The sequence below is a fragment of the Nerophis ophidion genome, linkage group LG11, assembly GCF_033978795.1.
Source record: "Nerophis ophidion isolate RoL-2023_Sa linkage group LG11, RoL_Noph_v1.0, whole genome shotgun sequence".
NCBI lineage: Eukaryota > Metazoa > Chordata > Actinopteri > Syngnathiformes > Syngnathidae > Nerophis > Nerophis ophidion.
The window spans coordinates 12,778,262-12,801,994 of NC_084621.1; the positions used below are offsets into that span (position 1 = coordinate 12,778,262).

At 38.0% G+C, this 23,733-nt stretch overlaps 1 protein-coding gene across 2 annotated transcripts in view; it reads left to right on the forward strand.

Annotated features, from left to right (window-relative positions):
• The window catches only part of fhl3a (four and a half LIM domains 3a), a 126,639-nt gene that overhangs the window by 93,739 nt on the left and 9,167 nt on the right, over nt 1-23,733 (forward strand). For both annotated transcript variants that reach the window (XM_061915105.1, XM_061915107.1), the window contains 3 exons: nt 4,812-4,986; nt 8,405-8,574; nt 16,527-16,713. In XM_061915105.1, coding sequence (XP_061771089.1) covers nt 4,812-4,986; nt 8,405-8,574; nt 16,527-16,713 — 532 coding nt within the window. The remainder of the gene's footprint in view (nt 1-4,811; nt 4,987-8,404; nt 8,575-16,526; nt 16,714-23,733) is intronic.

The following is a 23,733-nucleotide window of genomic DNA, read 5'->3' on the forward strand; positions in this document are numbered from 1 at the left end:
AGACGTCACAAACACACGTCAACATTCGGCGACGTTTTCAACAAGAAACTCCGCGGGAAATTTAAAATTGTAATTTAGAAACTAAACTGGCCGTATTGGCATGTGTTGCAAAGTTAAGATTTCATCATTGATATATAAACTATCAGACTGCGTGGTGGGTAGTAGTGGCGAATAAACAAATGTATGACTGTTAGAACATTATTAAAACGTCACTTTAGCTTAATGGGAGACCTTTAACGACCACAGAACAAAGGTCAATGTTGTTCCATCCATTGTGAGCAGCAAGAGTGACCTACAGTTAGACTTGCCAAATAGTGAGCCCTTTACAACAGTAGCAGGAAACATGAACTTGCACAATAAGAGTGACCTGCAGTTACACTTGCCAAATAGTGAGCCCTTTACAACAGTAGCAGGAAACATGAACTTGCACAATAAGAGTGACCTACAGTTACACTTGCCAAATAGTGAGCCCTTTACAACAGTAGCAGGAAACATGAACTTGCACAATAAGAGTGACCTAGTTACACTTGCCAGATAGTGATCCCTTTACAACAGTAGCAGGAAACATGAACTTGCACAATAAGAGTGACCTACAGTTACACTTGCCAAATAGTGATCCCTTTACAACAGAAGCAGGAAACATGAACTTGCACAATAAGAGTGACCTACAGTTACACTTGCCAGATAGTGATCCCTTTACAGCAGTAGCAGGAAACATGAACTTGCACAATAAGAGTGACCTACAGTTACACTTGCCAAAAAGTGATCCCTTTACAACAGAAGCAGGAAACATGAACTTGCACAATAAGAGTGACCTACAGTTACACTTGCCAAATAGTGAGCCCTTTACAACAGTAGCAGGAAACATGAACTTGCACAATAAGACTGACCTACAGTTACACTTGCCAAATAGTGAGCCCTTTACAACAGTAGCAGGAAACATGAACTTGCACAATAAGAGTGACCTACAGTTACACTTGCCAAATAGTGAGCCCTTTACAACAGTAGCAGGAAACATGAACTTGCACAATAAGTGACCTACAGTTACACTTGCCAAATAGTGAGCCCTTTACAACAGAAGCAGGAAACATGAACTTGCACAATAAGAGTGACCTACAGTTACATTTGCCAAATAGTGAGCCCTTTACAACAGTAGCAGGAAACATGAACTTGCACAATAAGAGTGACCTACAGTTACACTTGCCAAATAGTGAGCCCTTTACAACAGTAGCAGGAAACATGAACTTGCACAATAAGAGTGACCTACAGTTACACTTGCCAAATAGTGAGCCCTTTACAACAGTAGCAGGAAACATGAACTTGCACAATAAGAGTGACCTACAGTTACACTTGCCAAATAGTGAGCCCTTTACAACAGTAGCAGGAACCATGAACTTGCACAATAAGAGTCACCTACAGTTACACTTGCCAAATAGTGAGCCCTTTACAACAGAAGCAGGAAACATGAACTTGCACAATAAGAGTGACCTACAGTTACACTTGCCAAATAGTGAGCCCTTTACAACAGAAGCAGGAAACATGAACTTGCACAATAAGAGTGACCTACAGTTACACTTGCCAAATAGTGAGCAATTTACAACAGTAGCAGGAAACATGAACTTGCACAATAAGAGTGACCTACAGTTACACTTGCCAAATAGTGAGCCCTCTACAACAGTAGCAGGAAACATCAACTTGCACAATAAGAGTGACCTACAGTTACACTTGCCAAATAGTGATCCCTTTACAACAGAAGCAGCAAACATGAACTTGCACAATAAGTGACCTACAGTTACACTTGCCAAATAGTGAGCCCTTTACAACAGTAGCAGGAAACATGAACTTGCACAATAAGAGTGACCTACAGTTACACTTGCAAATAGTGAGCCCTTTACAACAGTAGCAGGAAACATGAACTTGCACAATAAGAGTGACCTACAGTTACACTTGCCAAATAGTGAGCCCTTTACAACAGTAGCAGGAAACATGAACTTGCACAATAAGAGTGACCTACAGTTACACTTGCAAATAGTGAGCCCTTTACAACAGAAGCAGGAAACATGAACTTGCACACTAAGAGTGACCTACAGTTACACTTGCCAAATAGTGAGCCCTTTACAACAGTAGCAGGAAACATGAACTTGCACAATAAGAGTGACCTAGAGTTACACTTGCCAAATTGTGAGCCCTTTACAATAGAAGCAGGAAACATGAACTTGCACAATAAGAGTGACCTACAGTTACACTTGCCAAATAGTGAGCCCTTTACAACAGTAGCAGGAAACATGAACTTGCACAATAAGAGTGACCTACAGTTACACTTGCCAAATAGTGAGCCCTTTACAACAGTAGCAGGAAACATGAACTTGCACAATAAGAGTGACCTACAGTTACACTTGCCAAATAGTGAGCCCTTTACAACAGTAGCAGGAAACATGAACTTGCACAATAAGAGTGACCTACAGTTACACTTGCCAACTAGTGAGCCCTTTACAACAGAAGCAGGAAACATGAACTTGCACAATAAGAGTGACCTACAGTTACACTTGCCAAATAGTGAGCCCTTTACAACAGTAGCAGGAAACATGAACTTGCACAATAAGAGTGACCTACAGTTACACTTGCCAAATAGTGAGCCCTTTACAACAGAAGCAGGAAACATGAACTTGCACAATAAGAGTGACCTACAGTTACACTTGCCAAATAGTGAGCCCTTTACAACAGTAGCAGGAAACATGAACTTGCACAATAAGAGTGACCTACAGTTACACTTGCCAAATAGTGAGCCCTCTACAACAGTAGCAGGAAACATGAACTTGCACAATAAGAGTGACCTACAGTTACACTTGCCAAATAGTGAGCCCTTTACAACAGTAGCAGGAAACATGAACTTGCACAATAAGAGTGACCTACAGTTACACTTGCAAATAGTGAGCCCTTTACAACAGTAGCAGGAAACATGAACTTGCACAATAAGAGTGACCTACAGTTACACTTGCCAAATAGTGAGCCCTTTACAACAGTAGCAGGAAACATGAACTTGCACAATAAGAGTGACCTACAGTTACACTTGCCAAATAGTGAGCCCTTTACAACAGAAGCAGGAAACATGAACTTGCACAATAAGAGTGACCTACAGTTACACTTGCCAACTAGTGAGCCCTTTACAACAGAAGCAGGAAACATGAACTTGCACAATAAGAGTGACCTACAGTTATACTTGCCAAATAGTGAGCCCTTTACAACAGTAGCAGGAAACATGAACTTGCACAATAAGAGTGACCTACAGTTACACTTGGCAAATAGTGAGCCCTTTACAACAGAAGCAGGAAACATGAACTTGCACAATAAGAGTGACCTACAGTTACACTTGCCAAATAGTGAGCCCTTTACAACAATAGCAGGAAACATGAACTTGCACAATAAGAGTGACCTACAGTTACACTTGCCAAATAGTGAGCCCTCTACAACAGTAGCAGGAAACATCAACTTGCACAATAAGAGTGACCTACAGTTACACTTGCCAAATAGTGATCCCTTTACAACAGAAGCAGGAAACATGAACTTGCACAATAAGTGACCTACAGTTACACTTGCAAATAGTGAGCCCTTTACAACAGTAGCAGGAAACATGAACTTGCACAATAAGAGTGACCTACAGTTACACTTGCCAAATAGTGAGCCCTTTACAACAGTAGCAGGAAACATGAACTTGCACAATAAGAGTGACCTACAGTTACACTTGCAAATAGTGAGCCCTTTACAACAGTAGCAGGAAACATGAACTTGCACAATAAGAGTGACGTACAGTTACACTTGCCAAATAGTGAGCCCTTTACAACAGTAGCAGGAAACATGAACTTGCACAATAAGAGTGACCTGCAGTTACACTTGCCAAATAGTGAGCCCTTTACAACAGTAGCAGGAAACATGAACTTGCACAATAAGAGTGACCTACAGTTACACTTGCCAAATAGTGAGCCCTTTACAACAGTAGCAGGAAACATGAACTTGCACAATAAGAGTGACCTAGTTACACTTGCCAAATAGTGAGCCCTTTACAACAGTAGCAGGAAACATGAACTTGCACAATAAGAGTGACCTACAGTTACACTTGCCAAATAGTGAGCCCTTTACAACAGAAGCAGGAAACATGAACTTGCACAATAAGAGTGACCTACAGTTACACTTGCCAAATAGTGAGCCCTTTACAACAGTAGCAGGAAACATGAACTTGCACAATAAGAGTGACCTACAGTTACACTTGCCAAATAGTGAGCCCTTTACAACAGAAGCAGGAAACATGAACTTGCACAAAAAGAGTGACCTACAGTTACACTTGCCAAATAGTGAGCCCTTTACGACAGAAGCAGGAAACATAAACTTGCAGAATAAGAGTGACCTTCAGTTACACTTGCCAAATAGTGAGCCCTTTACAACAGTAGCAGGAAACATAAACTTGCACAATAAGAGTGACCTACAGTTACACTTGCCAAATAGTGAGCCCTTTACAACAGTAGCAGGAAACATGAACTTGCACAATAAGAGTGACCTACAGTTACACTTGCCAAATAGTGAGCCCTTTACAACAGAAGCAGGAAACATGAACTTGCACAATAAGACTGACCTACAGTTAAACTTGCCAAATAGTGAGCCCTTTACAACAGAAGCAGGAAACATGAACTTGCACAATAAGGCCACCAATAAATGCTAGCAGCTCTGGAAAAAGATTATTATGATTTTTATGAGGTGACTAGGCTGGTTGTAAAGTGGAACCACTGACCCCGAGCATCCTGTTCCTGTTCCACCAGGAGCTGTTCTACGAGGACCGCCACTACCACGAGCACTGTTTCCGATGTTTCCGCTGCGACCGCTCCCTGGCGGACGAGCCCTTCACCAACCAGGAGGAGGCGCTGCTCTGTAATGACTGCTACTGCAACGAGTTCTCCTCCAAGTGCGTGGCCTGCGACAAGATCGTCATGCCGGGTGAGTGGTCCTTGGTTCCTGGTCGGATTTTCATGCATGATATATCCCAAAATAAACACATAGTCATGTTGATAGTAAGCTAATATAGCTAATATAGACACTTACATCATGTGTTGTCTTCATTATAACACTTATATAAGACTTTTAAAGTCATTTTGATAGTAGGCTAATATAAACACTTACACCATGTGTTGTCTTCATTATAACACTTATATAAGACTTTTAAAGTCATTTTGATAGTAGGCTAATATAGACACTTACATCATGTGTTGTCTTCATTATAACACTTATAAAAGACTTTTAGAGTCATTTTGATAGTAGGCTAATATAGACACTTACATCATGTGTTGTCTTCATTATAACACTTATAAAATACTTTTAGAGTCATTTTGATAGTAGGCTAATATAGACACTTACATCATGTGTTGTCTTCATTATAACACTTATGTAAGACTTTTAAAGTCATTTTGATAGTAGGCTAATATAGACACTTACTTCATGTGTTGCCTTCATTATAACACTTATGTAAGACTTTTAAAGTCATTTTGATAGTAGACTAATATAGACACTTACTTCACGTGTTGCCTTCATTATAACACTTATATAAGACTTTTAGAGTCATTTTGATAGTAGGCTAATATAGACACATCATGTGTTGCCTTCATTATAACACTTATATAAGACTTTTAAAGTCATTTTGATAGTAGGCTAATATAGACACTTACATCATGTGTTGTTTTCATTATAACACTTATACAAGACTTTTAAAGTCATTTTGATAGTAGGCTAATATAGCTAATATAGACACTTACATCATGCGTTGCCTTCATTATAACACTTATACAAGACTTTTAAAGTCATTTTGATTGTAGAATAATATAGACACTTACATCATGTGTTGCCTTCTATATAACACTTATATAAGACTTTTAAAGTCATTTTGATAGTAGGCTAATATAGATACTTACTTCATGTGTTGCCTTCATTATAACACTTATATAAGACTTTTAAAGTCATTTTGATAGTAGGCTAATATAGACACTTACATCATGTGTTGTCTTCATTATAACACTTATAAAAGACTTTTAGAGTCATTTTGATAGTAGGCTAATATAGACACTTACATCATGTGTTGTCTTCATTATAACACTTATAAAAGACTTTTAGAGTCATTTTGATAGTAGGCTAATATAGACACTTACATCATGTGTTGTCTTCATTATAACACTTATGTAAGACTTTTAAAGTCATTTTGATAGTAGGCTAATATAGACACTTACTTCATGTGTTGCCTTCATTATAACACTTATGTAAGACTTTTGAAGTCATTTTGATAGTAGGCTAATACAGACACTTACTTCATGTGTTGCCTTCATTATAACACTTATATAAGACTTTTAGAGTCATTTTGATAGTAGGCTAATATAGACACATCATGTGTTGCCTTCATTATAACACTTATATAAGACTTTTAAAGTCATTTTGATAGTAGGCTAATATAGACACTTACATCATGTGTTGTTTTCATTATAACACTTATACAAGACTTTTAAAGTCATTTTGATAGTAGGCTAATATAGCTAATATAGACACTTACATAATGTGTTGTGTTCATTGTAACACTTATATTAGACTTTTAAAGTCATTTTGATAGTAGGTTAATATAGGTAACAGACACTTACGCCATGTGTTGCCTTCATTAAAACACATATACGGCTTTTAAAGTACATCACCTTTTCTTTTAACAATGCTTAATAAACGTTTGGGAACTGAGGAAACTAATTGTTGAAGCTTTGAAAGTGGAATACTTTACCATTCTTGCTTGATGTACAGCTTAAGTTGTTCAACAGTCCAAGGTCTTGTTGTCGTATTTTACGCTTCATAATGCGCCACACATTTTTGATGGGAGACATGTCTGGACTGCAGGCGGGCCAGGAAAGTACCCGCACTCTTTTACTACAAAAACACGTGGCTTGGCATTGTTTAGCTGAAATAAGCAGGGGCGTCCATGATAACGTTGCTTGGATGACAACATATGTTGCTCCAAAACCTGTATGGACCTTTCAGCATTAATGGTGCCTTCACAGATGTGTAAGTTACCCATGCCTTGGGCACTAATGCACCCCCATACCATCACAGATGCTGGCTTTTCAACTTTGCACCTATAACAATCCGGATGGTTATTTTACTCTTTGTTCTGGAGGACACCATGTCCACAGTTTCCAAATATAATTTGAAATGTGGACTCGTCAGACCACAGAACACTTTTCCACTTTGCATCAGTCCACCTTAGATGAGCTCGGGCCCGTTCCTGGGTGTTGTTGATAAATGGCTTTCGCTTTGAATAGTAGAGTTTTAACTTGCACTTACCGATGTAGCGACCAACTGTGGTTACCGACCATGGTTTTATGAAGTGTTCCTGAGCCTATGTGGTGATATCCTTTACACACTGATGTCGGTTTTTGATGCAGTACCACCTGAGGGATCAAAGGTCCGTAATATCGTCGCTTACGTGCAGTGATTTCTCCAGATTCTCTGAATGTTTTGATGATTTTACGGACCGTAGATGGTAAAACTCCCTAAATTCTTTGCAATAGCTCGTTGAGAAATGTTGTTCTAAAACTGTTCGACAATTTGCTTAGAAATTGGCGACCCTCACCCCATCCTTGTTGGTGAATGACTTAGCATTTCATGGAAGCTGCTTTTATACCCAATCATGGCACCCACCTGTTCCCAATTAGCCTGCACACCTGTGGGATGTTCCAAATAAGTGTTTGATGAGCATTCCTTCAACTTTATCAGTAATTATTGCCACCTTTCCCAACTTCTTTGTCACGTGTTGCTGGCATCAAATTCTAAAGTTAATGATTATTTGCACACATAAATAATGTTTAGGAGTTTGAACATCAAATATGTTGTCTTTGTAGCATATTCAACTGAATATGGGTTGAAAATGATTTCCAAATCCTTGTATTCTGTTTATATTTATATCTAACACAATTTCCCAACTCATATGGAAACGGGGTTTGTATTTTTGGTCCACTAAGACTCTTATACCGTACTGGGTTGCCGAGCCCTAGTCAACATGATGTGTATCTCATGTTTGTGGTGCTGCATGTCGTTCTTTCCACTGCTAGTTCATAGTCCTGATTTGCACAAAAAAGTAGACCTGGCCCTAAAAACGCAGCTTCATCACCGAACAAACCGGCAAGTAATGTAAAGTGGAAAAAAAAAGTGTGAGAAGGCATCCTGTGCGCCAGTTTCCAACAGCGGGAACCCAATGTGGGGCTTGTGGTGTTAGGATGTCATATAAATGATAAATAAATTTTAAAAAAGGCTTTTTATGCATTTATGAGCTATGCAAACGTTCCTGTGAAAGCATCGCGAGACAAATAGGAATTGTGTGTTCCCGCCTCAGGCAGCAGGAAGCTGGAGTACGCGGGGTCCACGTGGCACGAGGGCTGCTTCATCTGCCACGCCTGCCAGCAGCCCATCGGCTCCAAGTCCTTCATCCCCGAGAAGGACGAGCACTACTGCGTGCCGTGCTACGAGGACAAGTTCGCGCCGCGCTGCACTCGCTGTAAAAAGGTCAGTGAATGCACCCGCAGGAAGACACAAAGGGTCATGCTTGCCAACCATCCCGGATTTTCCGGGAGACTCCCGAAATTCAGCGCCTCTCCCGAAAACCTCCTGGGGCGAATTTTCTCCCGAAAATCTCCCAGAATTCAGGCGGAGCTGGAGGCCACGCCCCCTCCAGTTCCATGCGGACCCGAGTGACGTGTCGACAGCCTGTTTTCACGTCCGCTTTCCCACAATATAAACAGCGAGCCTGCCCAATGACGTTAGAACTGTAGAATGATCGAGTAGCGAGTTCTTGGCTTCTTATGTGGGTTTATTTTTAGGCAGGTTCATTAATGTCCTCCCAGCGCGGTAACAACACACAACAACAGCAGTCATGTTCGTCTGCCGTAAACAGCAATGTTGTGACACTCTTAAACAGGACAATACTGCCATATACTGTACATGCATATGTGAGTTCTTGTACATGCATATGCGAGTTCTTGGTTTCTTATGTGGGTTTATTTTTAGGCAGTTTCATTAATAGAATAGAATAGAATGAACTTTATTGTCATTATATTTGCATATAACGAGATTAAAGACTCCAACTTAAGGTGCGGTAGTGGGAACAAATATGGGGTGAAATAAATGACATAAGAGGAAATAAAGGAAAAACTAACAATTGAAATAAACAGACTACTATCCAATAAAAATAATAAGCAATTCTGTACAATATACAAACACTATAGAAGTACAAAATACAAATACTGTACAATATACAGAGCAAGACAGGTGTACCGAAGTAATAAATAACAATCAGTGACGGACGTATTGCACTCATTAATGTCCTCCCAGCGCGGTAACAACACACAACAACAGCAGTCATGTTTTTGTCCACCGTAAAGCAGTTCGTCTGCCTTAAACAGCAATGTTGTGACACTCTTAAACAGGACAATACTGCCATATACTGTACATGCATATGTGAGTTCTTGTACATGCATATGCGAGTTCTTGGTTTCTTATGTGGGTTTTTTTTTAGGCAGTTTCATTAATAGAATAAAATAGAATGAACTTTATTGTCATTATATTTGCATATAACGAGATTAAAGACTCCAACTTAAGGTGCGGTAGTGGGAACAAATATGGGGTGAAATAAATGACATAAGAGGTAACAAAGGAAAAACTAACAATTGAAATAAACAGACTACTATCCAATAAAAATAATAAGAAATTCTGTACAATATACAAACACTATAGAAGTACAAAATACAAATACTGTACAATATACAGAGCAAGACAGGAGTACCGAAGTAATAAATAACAATCAGTGACGGACGTATTGCACTCATTAATGTCCTCCCAGCGCGGTAACAACACACAACAACAGCAGTCATGTTTTTGTCCACCGTAAAGCAGTTCGTCTGCCGTAAACAGCAATGTTGTGACACTCTTAAACAGGACAATACTGCCATTTACTGTACATGCATATGTGACAATAACATCTACGTCTTTTAGAACAGTGGTTCTCAAACTATTTTCAGAGATGTAGCCCCTGTGAACATTTTTTTAATTCAAGTACCCCCTAATGAGAGCAAAGCATTTTTGGTTGAAAAAAAAAAAGATAAAGAAGTAAAATACAGCACTATGTCATCAGTTTCTGATTTATTAAATTGTATAACAGTGCAAAATATTGCTCATTTGTAGTGGTCTTTCTTCAACTATTTGGAAAAAAGATATGAAAATAACTAAAAACTTGTTGGAAAATAAACAAGTGATTCAATTATAAATAAAGATTTCTACAGATACTGTCCAGGGTGTACCCCGCCTTCCGCTCGATTGTAGCTGAGATAGGCGCCAGCGCCCCCCGCGACCCCAAAGAGAATAAGCGGTAGGAAAAGGGATGGATGGATAGCTGTAAATATACTCCTCCCCTCTTAACAACACCCCTCCCCCAACCACGCCCCCAACCTCCCAAAATCAGAGGTCTCAAGGTTGGCAAGTATGCAAAGGGGGCTCGGTCCAATCTGATATCATTCCGGTTCCAAACCTTTGGCATGAATTGCGCACGTGCATCATCAAGGAGTGTTCAAATGAGAGCGGAAAGCAAGCTGTTAGCCCTACAATTTCATTTCAAATACATTAAAGGAGAGTAAGGACTAACAGAAGTGTATATACAGTCAGGAAGACATTCATTAGCAAACTGACACTGGTCAAAGTTGTAATTAAATCACCAAAAATAATTCCCGGGCGCAGCTACCGCTGCTGCCCACTGCTCCCCTCACCTCCTAGTGGGTGAACAAGGGGATGGGTCAAATTCAGAGGACACATTTCACAACACCTAGTGTGTGTGTTATGTTTGACAGAGGAGGAGTTGACGGTACAGACACCAGGGGGCAGTAAAGTTATATAAATAAATGATAAATGGGTTGTACTTGTATAGCGCTTTTCTACCTTCAAGGTACTCAAAGCGCTTTGACACTACTTCCACATTTACCCATTCACACACACATTCACACACTGATGGAGGGAGCTGCCATGCAAGGCGCCAACCAGCACCCATCAGCAGCAAGGGTGAAGTGTCTTGCTCAGGACACAACGGACGTGACGAGGTTGGTACTAGGTGGGAATTGAACCAGGGACCCTCGGGTTGCGCACGGCCACTCTACCACTGCGCCACGCCGTCCCTGATTTATTATATATATAGCTGTTTGACAGAGGAGGAGTTGACGGCACAGACACCAGGGGTAAGTAAAGTTACATGATTTATTATATATATACCTGTTTGACAGAGGAGGAGTTGACGGCACAGACACCAGGGGGAAGTAAAGTTATATGATTTATTATATATATAGCCAATATATGACTGCGTGGGGTTCTCTTAAAGTACTCCGACTTCTTCCTACCTCCAAAGACATGCACCTGGGGATAGGCCCCTCCCACCTCCAAAGACATGCACCTGGGCATAGGTTGATTGGCCGCACTAAAAATTGGCCCTGCCATGAGCTAGCGACTCGTCAAAGGTGTACGCCACCTTCTGCCCGAATGCAGCTGAGATAGGCTCCAGCACCCCCCGCAACCCTGAAAGGGACAAGCGGTAGAAAATGGATAAAGAGAAACAGAGAGCATAAAGCTTGTGTCCACCAGGATCCTTTGGTCCACTGGTCCTTATACAGCTCGTCCTCATCAGTCAGGTGTGCAGATTGCCGATCGCCCCACAGCCTTGCCGGCATGTGGGCGTGTCTCGGTGCGCCGCCAGCGGATGTTTCTGGCAGACCCAGCTATCGGGGATAATAATAATAATAATGGATTAGATTTATATCGCGCTTTTCTATTGTTATATACTCAAAGCGCTCACAGAGAAGTGGGAACCCATCATTCTTTCACACCTGGTGGTGGTAAGCTACATCTGTAGCCACAGCTGCCCTGGGGTAGACTGACGGAAGCGTGGCTGCCAGTTTGCGCCTACGGCCCCTCCGACCACCACCAATCATTCATTCACCGGTGTGAGCGGCACCGGGGGCAAACGGTGAAGTGTCCTGCCCAAGGACACAATGGCAGCGACTTTGATGTCCATAGGTGGGAAGCGAACCTGCAACCCTCAGGTTTCTGGCACGGCCGCTCTACCCACTACGCCATGCCGCCCGGATAAGCGGGTTCGAGCCTGCGCCGTGACAGTAACCCCCCCCCCTTATGGACGGATTCCAGATGTCCCAAGACTGACAACAGAACAACAAAATCAAGAGATAAGGGAGGTAGGAGGGGAAAACTGGTGGCGGGTCGCCGGCCCAAGTGTCCCTGAAACCATCGGGGACGAGTCTGGTGGAGGCGGCGAGTAGACCGCCTTTGCAGCCGGTGAGTCGAACAGTCAATGGGGCTCCAAAAGCGTCCATGCACTGGCCACCGGGGGCGCCGTGTGCGGGCGCCTGATGGTCGCCTGTTTGGCCTGCCAGCCGGAAGTTGCGGGAGCCACACTGCAGGAGACGTGGAGGACGATGTCGTCGGAGCCGGAAATGAGGAGGATGGCTGAGGTGCAAAAGTATGGGGCTGGCCGCGGTGCTGAAGCTTGCGCTGCTGGCAAAAAATTCTGAGGCTGGCGCTGCTCGCCGATGTGCTGAGGTCGGCGTCTTCCAGCCGAGGTGCTGAGATCGGCGCTTTTCTGTCTACACACTGTCTGCTTGCAAGTACTCTGTGTGTGTGCGCTGCCGAACATGCTCCTCTGCACATAAAACCAGCAATGTAATGACGTGAGAACGCGCCGGTTAAAAAATTTTACAATTAAAAAAACTGGAACCCGGTACTTTTCAAACAGAGCACAGAACCGTTTTTGATTCATTAGTACCACGATACTACACTAGTACCGGTCTATCGTACAAGTTTGATCACATTACGCCTGTACTGGCTCACCTGCACTGGTTTCCTGTGCACTTAAGATGTGACTTTAAGGTTTTACTACTTACGTATAAAATACTACACGGTCTAGCTCCATCCTATCTTGCCGATTGTATTGTACCATATGTCCCGGCAAGAAAATCTGCGTTCAAAGGACTCCGGCTTATTAGTGATTCCCAAAGCCCAAAAAAAGTCTGCGGGCTATAGAGCGTTTTCATTTCGGGCTCCAGTACTCTGGAATGCCCTCCCGGTAACAGTTCGAGATGCCACCTCAGTAGAAGCATTTAAGTCTTACCTTAAAACTCATTTGTATACTCTAGCCTTTAAATAGACTCCCTTTTTAGACCAGTTGATCTGCCGTTTCTTTTCTTTTTCTCCTATGTCCCACCCTCCCTTGTGGAGGGGGTCCGGTCCGATCCGGTGGCCATGTACTGCTTGCCTGTGTATCGGCTGGGGACATCTCTGCGCTGCTGATCCGCCTCCGCTTGGGATGGTTTCCTGCTGGCTCCGCTGTGAACGGGACTCTCGCTGCTGTGTTGGATCCGCTTTGGACTGGACTCTCGTGACTGTGTTGGATCCATTATGGATTGAACTTTCACAGTATCATGTTAGACCCGCTCGACATCCATTGCTTTCCTCCTCTCCAAGGTTCTCATAGTCATCATTGTCACCGACGTCCCACTGGGTGTGAGTTTTCCTTGCCCTTATGTGGGCCTACCGAGGATGTCGTGGTGGTTTGTGCAGCCCTTTGAGACACTAGTGATTTAAGGCTATATAAGTAAACATTGATTGATTGATTGATTGATAAATCAATCAATCAATCAATCAATGTTTATTTATATAGCCCCAAATCACAAATGTCTCAAAGGACTGCACAAATCATTACGACTACAACATCCTCGGAAGAATAAAATAAATGATAAATGGGTTGTACTTGTATAGCGCTTTTCTACCTTCAAGGTACTCAAAGCGCTTTGACACTACTTCCACATTTACCCATTCACACACACATTCACACACTGATGGAGGGAGCTGCCATGCAAGGCGCCAACCAGTACCCATCAGGAGCAAGGGTGAAGTGTCTTGCTCAGGACACAACGGACGTGACGAGGTTGGTACTAGGTGGGATTTGAACCAGGGCCCCTCGGGTTGCGCACGGCCACTCTCCCACTGTGCCACGCCGTCCCTAAGAACCCACAAAAGGGCAAGGAAAACTCACACCCAGTGGGCAGGGAGAATTCACATCCAGTGGGACGCCAGTGACAATGCTGACTATGAGAAACCTTGGAGAGGACCTCAGATGTGGGCAACCCCCCCCCCCCCCCCCCCCCCCCCCACCCCTATAGGGGACCGAAAGCAATGGATGTCGAGCGGGTCTAACATGATGCTGTGAAAGTTCAATCCATAGTGGATCCAACACAGCCGCGAGAGTCCAGTTCAAAGCGGATCCAAGACAGCAGCGAGAGTCCCGTCCACAGGACACCATCTCAAGCGTAGGCGGATCAGCAGCGTAGAGATGTCCCCAACCGATACAGGCGAGCGGTCCATCCTGGGTCCCGACGAGCGGTCCATCCCGGGTCTCGACTCTGGACAGCCAGTACTTCATCCATGGTCATCGGACCGGACCCCCTCCAAAAGGGAGGGGAGGACATAGGAGAAAGAAAAGAAGCGGCAGATCAACTGGTCTAAAAAGGAGGTCTATTTAAAGGCTAGAGTATACAGATGAGTTTTAAGGTGAGACTTAAATGCTTCTACTGAGGTTGCATCTCGAACTGTTACCGGGAGGGCATTCCAGAGTACTGGAGCCCGAACGGAAAACGCTCTATAGCCCGCAGACTTTTTTTGGGCTCTAGGAATCACTAATAAGCCGGAGTCTTTTGAACGCAGATTTCTTGCCGGGACATATGGTACAATACAATCGGCAAGATAGGATGGAGCTAGACCGTGTAGTATTTTATACGTAAGTAGTAAAACCTTAAAGTCACATCTTAAGTGCACAGGAAGCCAGTGCAGGTGAGCCAGTACAGGCGTAATGTGATCGAACTTTCTTGTTCTTGTCTAAAGTCTAGCAGCCGCATTTTGTACCAACTGTAATCTTTTAATGCTAGACATAAGGAGACCCGAAAATAATACGTTACAGTAATCGAGGCGAGACGTAACAAACGCATGGATAATGATCTCGGCGTCTTTAGTGGACAGAATGGAGCGAATTTTAGCGATATTACAGAGATGAAAGAAGGCCGTTTTAGTAACGCTTTTAATGTGTGACTTAAAGGAGAGAGTTGGGTCGAAGATAATACCCAGATTTTTTACCGAGTCACCTTGTTTTATTATTTGGTTGTCAAATGTTAAAGTTGTATTATTAAATAGAGGTCGGTGTCTAGCAGGACCGATAATCAGCATTTCCATTTTTTTGGCGTTAAGTTGCAAAAAGTTAGCGGACATCCATTGTTTAATTTCATTAAGACACGCTTCCAACTGACTACAGTCCGGCGTGTTGGTCAGCTTTAGGGGCATGTAGAGTTGGGTGTCATCAGCATAGCAGTGAAAGCTAATACCGTATTTGCGTATGACGTCACCCAGCGGCAGCATGTAGATGCTGAAGAGTGCAGGGCCAAGGACCGAACCCTGGGGAACTCCACACGTTACCTTAACATAGTCCGAGGTCACACTGTTATGGGAGACGTACTGCATCCTATCAGTAAGATAAGAGTTAAACCAAGACAGGGCTGAGTCTAACATACCAATTCGTGTTTTGATACGCTCTAATAAAATATTATGATCGACGGTATCGAAAGCAGCGCTAAGATCGAGGAGCAGCAACATAGATGACGCATCAGAATCCATCGTTAGCAATAGATCATTAGTCATTTTTGCGTGGGCTGTCTCCGTGGAGTTTATTTGCACATAGATTGTTAGACGCTAAGTGTTCATTTAACCGCTCCGCAACAATTTTTTCGAGGATTTTTGAAATAAAGGGAAGGTGAGACACCGGTCGGTAGTTTACCATGAGGTCAGGATCGAGGTTAGGTCTTTTAAGAAGAGGATGAATAACCGCTTTTTTGAATGCTAGGGGAACAGTGCCCGAGGAAAGTGATAAGTTTATAATATTTAGCACTGATGGACCTAATAATACAAAGAGCTCCTTGATCAGTTTCCCAGGAAGTGGGTCAAGTAAACATGTTGTTTGTTTTATTCCATTTACACGTTGTAACAATTCCTCTAATGTTATTTCATCAAAACGAGAGAAACTATTTTGGAGGGCAGTATCCGCCGTATATACCATCGTTTCAGTGTTAATAGCTGGGACGCATTGTCTTTAATCTCCTTTCTAATGACTTCAATTTTCTTACTAAAGAATTGCATAAAGTCATCAGCTGAGTGGGTTGAGCTACTGGAAGGAGTCCCTTGTTGGGTTAGCGATGCTACCGTACTAAACAAAAATTTAGGATCGTTTTTATTACGATGGATTGATTGATAAACAGTCTTTTTAACTGGAAGATTGATTTTAACAAAGTATCCGTTTGCCAGAATAAATGCGGCTCATTGCTCGATTTGGCCGATCAGGAAAGGTTTACCCTCCCCTCCTGCAGACCCTGGCCAAAGGTGGCGTGACCTACCGGGACGAGCCCTGGCACAAGGAGTGTTTCGTGTGCAGCGGCTGCAAGACGCAGCTGGCCGGCCAACACTTCACCTCGCGGGACGAGAGCCCCTACTGCCTCAAGTGCTTCGGCAGCCTCTACGCCAAGAAGTGCCAGGCCTGCAGCAAACCAATCACAGGCAAGGAACAAACCACACGTGATTACATGTTCTAGATGAAAATGTCAAGTCATCATTAAATGGCCCTAAAATATGTCAAAATGCATTAATAAATCATCTTCTTTTCCAATAACTCTATAACTGATTACAGTAGTTCAGATTCAGTAGTTCAAAATCAGATTCACAGCCCCGAAATCTTGGGATTGTTTTCATTTCTGATGCCCCGCCCACCAACGCTTGACCAATTAGAAAGTCTGTGAGAGTTCAGGTTGACACTTAATTTTGAAAGTAATTGTGATTATGCATTTTTTTTAAATTCCATACAATTTAATAATGACTAAATATCATTATTTATAATTAATATATTTTTTAGAACATAGTTTGTCATTTCTTATATAACATTCTGACAATAAAATCACATTTGCGTCAAAGAAGAAATTGAAAAAATATATATTTAAAATGACACTAAATTTGAAAGTAATTGTGATTATGCATTTTAAAAAATTGCATACAATTTAATAATGACTAAATATCATTATTTAAGATTAATATAATTTATAGAACATATTTTCATTTGTTATGTGACATTCTGACAATAAAATCACATTTGTGTCAAATAAAGAAGAAATGGAAAAAAATATATTTAAAATGGCACTTAAGTTGAAAGGAATTGTGCATATGCATTAGGAAAAATGCACGCAATTTAATAATGACTAAATATCATTATTTATCATTAATATATTTTTTAGAACATAGTTTGTCATTTCTTATATAACATTCTGACAGTAAAATGACATTTGTGTCAAAGAAGAAATTGAAAAAAAATAAATTTGAAAGTAATTGTGACTATGCATTTTTTTAAAATTGCATACAATTTAATAATCACTATATATCATCATTTATAATTAATCTAATTTATAGAACATATTTTGCCATTTGTTGTATGACATTCTGACAATAAAATCAAATTTCTGTCGAATAAAGAAGAAATAGAAAAAAAAGTATTTAAAATGACACTTAACTTAAAAGTAATTGTGATTATACATAAAAAAGGCATACAATTGAATAATTACTAAATATCGTTATTTATAATTATTATAACTTATAGAACATATTTTGTCATTTGTTTTCTGACATTCTGACAAAAAATCACATTTGTGTTGAATAAAGAAAAAATAGGAAAAAAAATATTTAAAATTTGAAAGTAATTGATTATGCATTTAAAAAATTGCACACAATTTTATATTAAATCAATATCATTATTTATAAATTATTAAACATATTTTGTCATTTGTTGTATGACATTCTGACAATAAAATCACATGTTTCAAATAGAGAAGAAATAGAAAATAAAATATTTAAAATGACTCTTAATTCTAAAGTAATTGTGATTATGCAATAAAAAATTGCATACAATTTAATAATGACTAAATATAATTATTTATAATTAATATAATTTATAGAACATCTTTTGTCATTTGTTGTATGACATTCTGACAATAAAATCACATTTGTGTCAAAATATTGGGGTCTTTTTATTAAATATCATTATTTATAATTAATATATTTTTTTAGAACATAGTTTGTCATTTCTTATATAACATTCTAACAATAAAATCACATTTGCGTCAAAGAAGAAATTGAAAAAATATATATTTAAAATGACACTAAATTTGAAAGTAATTGTGATTATGCATTTTTAAAAATTGCATACAATTTAATAATGACTAAATATCATTATTTATAATTAATATAATTTATAGAACATATTTTCATTTGTTATGTGACATTCTGACAATAAAATCACATTTGTATCAAATAAAGAAGAAATGGAAAAAAAAATATTTAAAATGGCACTTAAGTTGAAAGGAATTGTGCACATGCATTAGGAAAAAATGCACGCAATTTAATAATGACTAAATATCATTATTTATAATTAATATATTTTTTAGAACATAGTTTGTCATTTCTTATGTAGCATTCTGACAGTAAAATGACATTTGCGTCAAAGAAGAAATTGAAAAAAAATAAATTTGAAAGTAATTGTGATTATGCATTTTTAAAAAACACATACAATTTAATAATCACTATATATCATCATTTATAATTAATCTAATTTATAGAACTTATTTTGTCATTTGCTGTATGACATTCTGACAATAAAATCTCATTTGTGTCGAATAAAGAAGAAATAGAAAAAAAAGTATTTAAATGACACTTAACTTAAAATTAATTGTGATTATACATTAAAAAATGCATACAATTGAATAGTTACTAAATATCGTTATTTATAATTAATATAACTTATAGAACATATTTTGTCATTTGTTTTGTGACATTCTGACAATAAAATCACATTTGTGTCAAATAAAGAAGAAATAGAAAAAAAAATATTTAAAATTTGAAAGTAAATGATTATGCATTTAAAAAATTGCATACAATTTTATATTAAATCAATATCATTATTTATAAATTATTAAACATATTTTGTCATTTGTTGTATGACATTCTGACAATAAAATCACATGTTTCAAATAAAGAAGAAATAGAAAATAAAATATTTAAAATGACACTTAATTCTAAAGTAATTGTGATTATGCAATAAAAAATTGCATACAATTTAATAATGACTAACTATCATTATTTATAATTAATATCTTTTTTAGAACATAGTTTGTCATTTCTTATATAACATTCTGACAATAAAATCAAATTTGCATCAAAGAAGAAATTGAAAAAATGTACATTTAAAATGACACTAAATTTGAAAGTAATTGTGATTATGCATTTTTTTTTAAATACATACAATTTAATAATCACTATATATCATCATTTAGAATTAATTTAATTTATAGAACATATTTTGACAATAAAATCACATTTGTGTCAAATAAAGAAGAAATAGAAAAAAAATATTTAAAATGGCACTTAATTCTAAAGTAATTGTGATTATGCAATAAAAAATTGCATACAATTTAATAATGACTAAATATCATTATTTATAATTAATATAATTTATAGAACATCTTTTGTCATTTGTTGTATGTCATTCTGACAATAAAATCACATTTGTGTCAAAATATTGGGGTCTTTTTATTAAATATCATTATTTATAATTAATATATTTTTTTAGAACATAGTTTGTCATTTCTTATATAACATTCTGACAATAAAATCAAATTTGCGTCAAAGAAGAAATTGAAAAAATATATATTTAAAATGACACTAAATTTGAAAGTAATTGTGATTATGCATTTTAAAAAAATACATACAATTTGATAATCACTATATATCATCATTTATAATTAATATAATTTATAGAACATATTTTGTCATTTGTTGTATGTCATTCTGACAATAACATCACATTTGTGTCAAAATATTGGGGTCTTTTTAAAGTTAATTTAAGTACTTAACTGTGATTAATCGCAATTCATCAAAATGAAAAATGCATTAAAAAATGGCATACAATTTAATACTTACTAAATATCATTATTTATAATTTATTAAACATATTTTGTCATTTGTTATATGACATTCTGACAATAAAATCACGTGTCAAATAAAGAAGAAATAGAAAATAAAATATTTAAAATGACACTTAATTCTAAAGTAGTTGTGATTATGCATTTTAAAAAAATTACCTACAATTTAATAATTACTAAATATCATTATTTATAATTAATATAATTTATAGAACATATTTTGTAATTTCTTATGTGACATTCTGACAATAAAAATCACATTTGTGTCAAAGAATAAATTGCAGAAAAAAAAATGTAAAATGACACTAAATTTTAAAGTAACTGTGATTATGCTTTTAAAAAATGCATACATTTTAATAATTACTATACATCATCATTTATAATTAATATAATTTATAGAACATATTTTGTCATTTGTTGTATGTCATTCTGACAATAACATCACATTTGTGTCAAAATATTGGGGTCTTTTTAAAGTTAATTTAAGTACTTAACTGTGATTAATCGCAATCAATCAAAATGAAAAATGGTGATTAATCTGGATTAAAAATGTTATATTTGAACTACACTAGTAATAATAATATTGACTGTAAGAGGCTCCAGCAGCCCCTGCGAGCCCGAAAGGGACAAAGCGGTAGTAAATGGATGGACGGGTGTATAATTCCCACAGAAATTCCTCAGGTTTAAGACCGACTTGCGGCATTTAACAATTAATCGAAGCAACAAAATATATATTAAAACTTTTTTTTTTTATCCCAATGAATGAATTTAATGGATGAATCTTTGCAGGCGTACTTGGAATGTTACTTCAGTAAAACATTGCCTGTAGACTTCATGAAAGTGGCGGTTTGACCCTGTAACAGATTAATTTGCTTTACAATATTTCAAAAAACACCCAAGGTTAATAGAATTCAGATCTTGAATTTATTTGGTAGAAATTATGATGAAGGGCCTCCTGGTTCAGTAACTAACGGCCAAAACTGCCGTCATATTTACACTTTAACTTGCTTAGAGGCGGATACTGAACTGAAGGGTGATGATGAATTGCAAAAAAAATGTTTCGCAAATGACAGATTGTGGGTGTGGCATCGCGCCAAATTTTGATCTGATGGTTCGCCACAAAAAGTTAAAAAGTCAGTTTCAGGAGTTCACATCTTGATCCTAATTGCTACAAAAGATGAGGACCGTCTAAAGTGGCTTTATTTTATTTGATCTTATTTCACTTCATTTTATTTATTTATTTTTTTAAATGTTTATTTCATTTCATTGTATTTATTTTTATTTAATTGTATTTATTCAATTTTATTTTACTTAATTATTTTTCTTTCTTTTCAATTTTTTAAAATGTTTCATTTTATTTCATCCATCCATCCATTTCTACCGCTTATTCCCTTTGGGTATTTCTTTAATTGTATTTGATTTAATTAATTTTTTTAAATGTTTTATTTTATTTCATTGTATTTATATTTATTTAATTGCATTTAATTTAATTTTTTTTTCTATTTTACTCAATTTTATTTATTTAAATGTGTGTTTGTCAGGCTTTCCCTGACAGTTTGTTTATGTTTTAGTTTTTTCGTCTGCATTTGTCTTGGTTGTCCTCTGTATGTGTAGTATTTCCTGTCAGCGCTCTTATTTTGTCTATTTCCTGTGTTTCTCCCTGAGCGCTTTTCCCCCTCAGCTGTGGCTGATTGGCACCTGGTGTCAATCAGCCCGGTCCTATTCTAACCTGCCTTCCCATCCAGTCTGGGCTGGATTATTGTCGCTCTTGTCGTTGCTACCTGTCGTGTCTTGTCGTATCATATCGTGTCGATACGGCGTTGTGGTGATCTATTTTCGATAGTATTTTGTAGCTTATTGTCTTTTTGTTCCCTGCTTCCAAGTTTGTTTTCATGTTACATGTATGACTTCTGTTTCCGGCTCAATACCTGCTAGCTTCCATGCTAGGCCTTTTTTGTTTTTGCTCGCTTCCATGCTAAGCTCCGTTTATTTTCTAGTTCCCATGCTAGCTCTCTTTGTTTGTTATCCGCCTCGTGCGCGCTTTTTGTTGTACCCCTTTGGTTTGTTCTTGTTTTAGTGTTTTTTATTCAATCATGTTTCCTCACTCCATCTCTGCATCTTGGGGTTTGTCACAAACTAACTCTGACAGTATTTCATTTCATTTTATTTGTTTATTTAGTTGTATTTCTTTTAATGCATTTTTTAATTGTATTATATTATACCTAATTTTCTTTATTTTTTCTTTTTTTTTTTTTTTATTTCATTGCATTGTATTTATTTTGATTTAATTGTATTGACGAGTTGTTCTCTCATGGGTGCAGCGGAAGATGAAACACAGCGGGAGGGTAAGGATAATGATTTATTTACACACTAAAGAACAAAATAAAACAGACTAGGAGACAAAACACTTTGCATGAAGGCACTAACAAACACAACAAGAGAACTAGCTTGGAAGCTAGGAAGAACAGAAAGCGCTAGCGTGAGAACTAGGGAAAAGAACAAACAAAATAGCGTGGAAGCTAATCGAGCGCTAATAGTTACCACAATGCTGGAATGTGACGTCATCTGTTGCGTGGGAGAAAACAAGAGTCCAACACTGAATGTCAAACAGAGGCGGGCCTATATAGGGTATCTGTGTTGGCCCTGCGATGAGGTGGCGACTTGTCCAGGGTGTACCCCGCCTTCCGCCCGATTGTAGCTGAGATAGGCGCCAGCGCCCCCCCCGCGACCCCAAAAGGGAATAAGCGGTAGAAAATGGATGGAAATAATCAAGGCAGGTGCGCGTGATCAAAGCAGAGACAGCGGGTAACTATGACAACGGAAACAAAACCAGGAAGTGCCACAAAGAACTGAGGAAGACAAATAAACAGAACCAAAACCAGAAGATGCCATGATCCAAGACGTGGATCATGACGAAAAAATATATTTTCCTTTTTTTTTTTCATTTTACTTCATTTCATTTCTTTCCTTTTTTCTTTTAAAATTCAATGTCATTTCATTTTATTTATTTTTATTTCATTGTATTTATTTTAATATTTTTATTTTTATTTACTTCATTTTATTTTTATTAATTCGTATTTATTTTTATTTAATTGTTTTTCTTTTCATTTTATTTTATTGGATTTTTTTTCTCTTTATTTTACTTGTTTTTTTTTTTATTTTTATTTTTTTTTATTTAATTGTATTTATTTTAATTGATTTATTTTTATTTTTATTTACTTCCTTTTATTTTTATTAATTCGTATTTATTCTTATTTAATTGTTTTTCTTTTCATTTTATTTTATTAGATTTTTTTTCTCTTTATTTTACTTTTTTTATTTTCATTTTATTTGTTTTTATTTAATTGCATTTAATTTTTTTTTTTTTTTTTTTTTGCAAAGACATGCACCTGGGGCAACACTAAAAATGGTCCCTAGTGTGTGAATGTGAGTGTGAATGTTGTCTGTCTATCTGTGTTGGCCCTGCGATGAGGTGGCGACTTGTCCAGGGTGTACCCCACCTTCCGCCCGATTGTAGCTGAGATAGGCGCCAGCGCCCCCCGCGACCCCAAAAGGG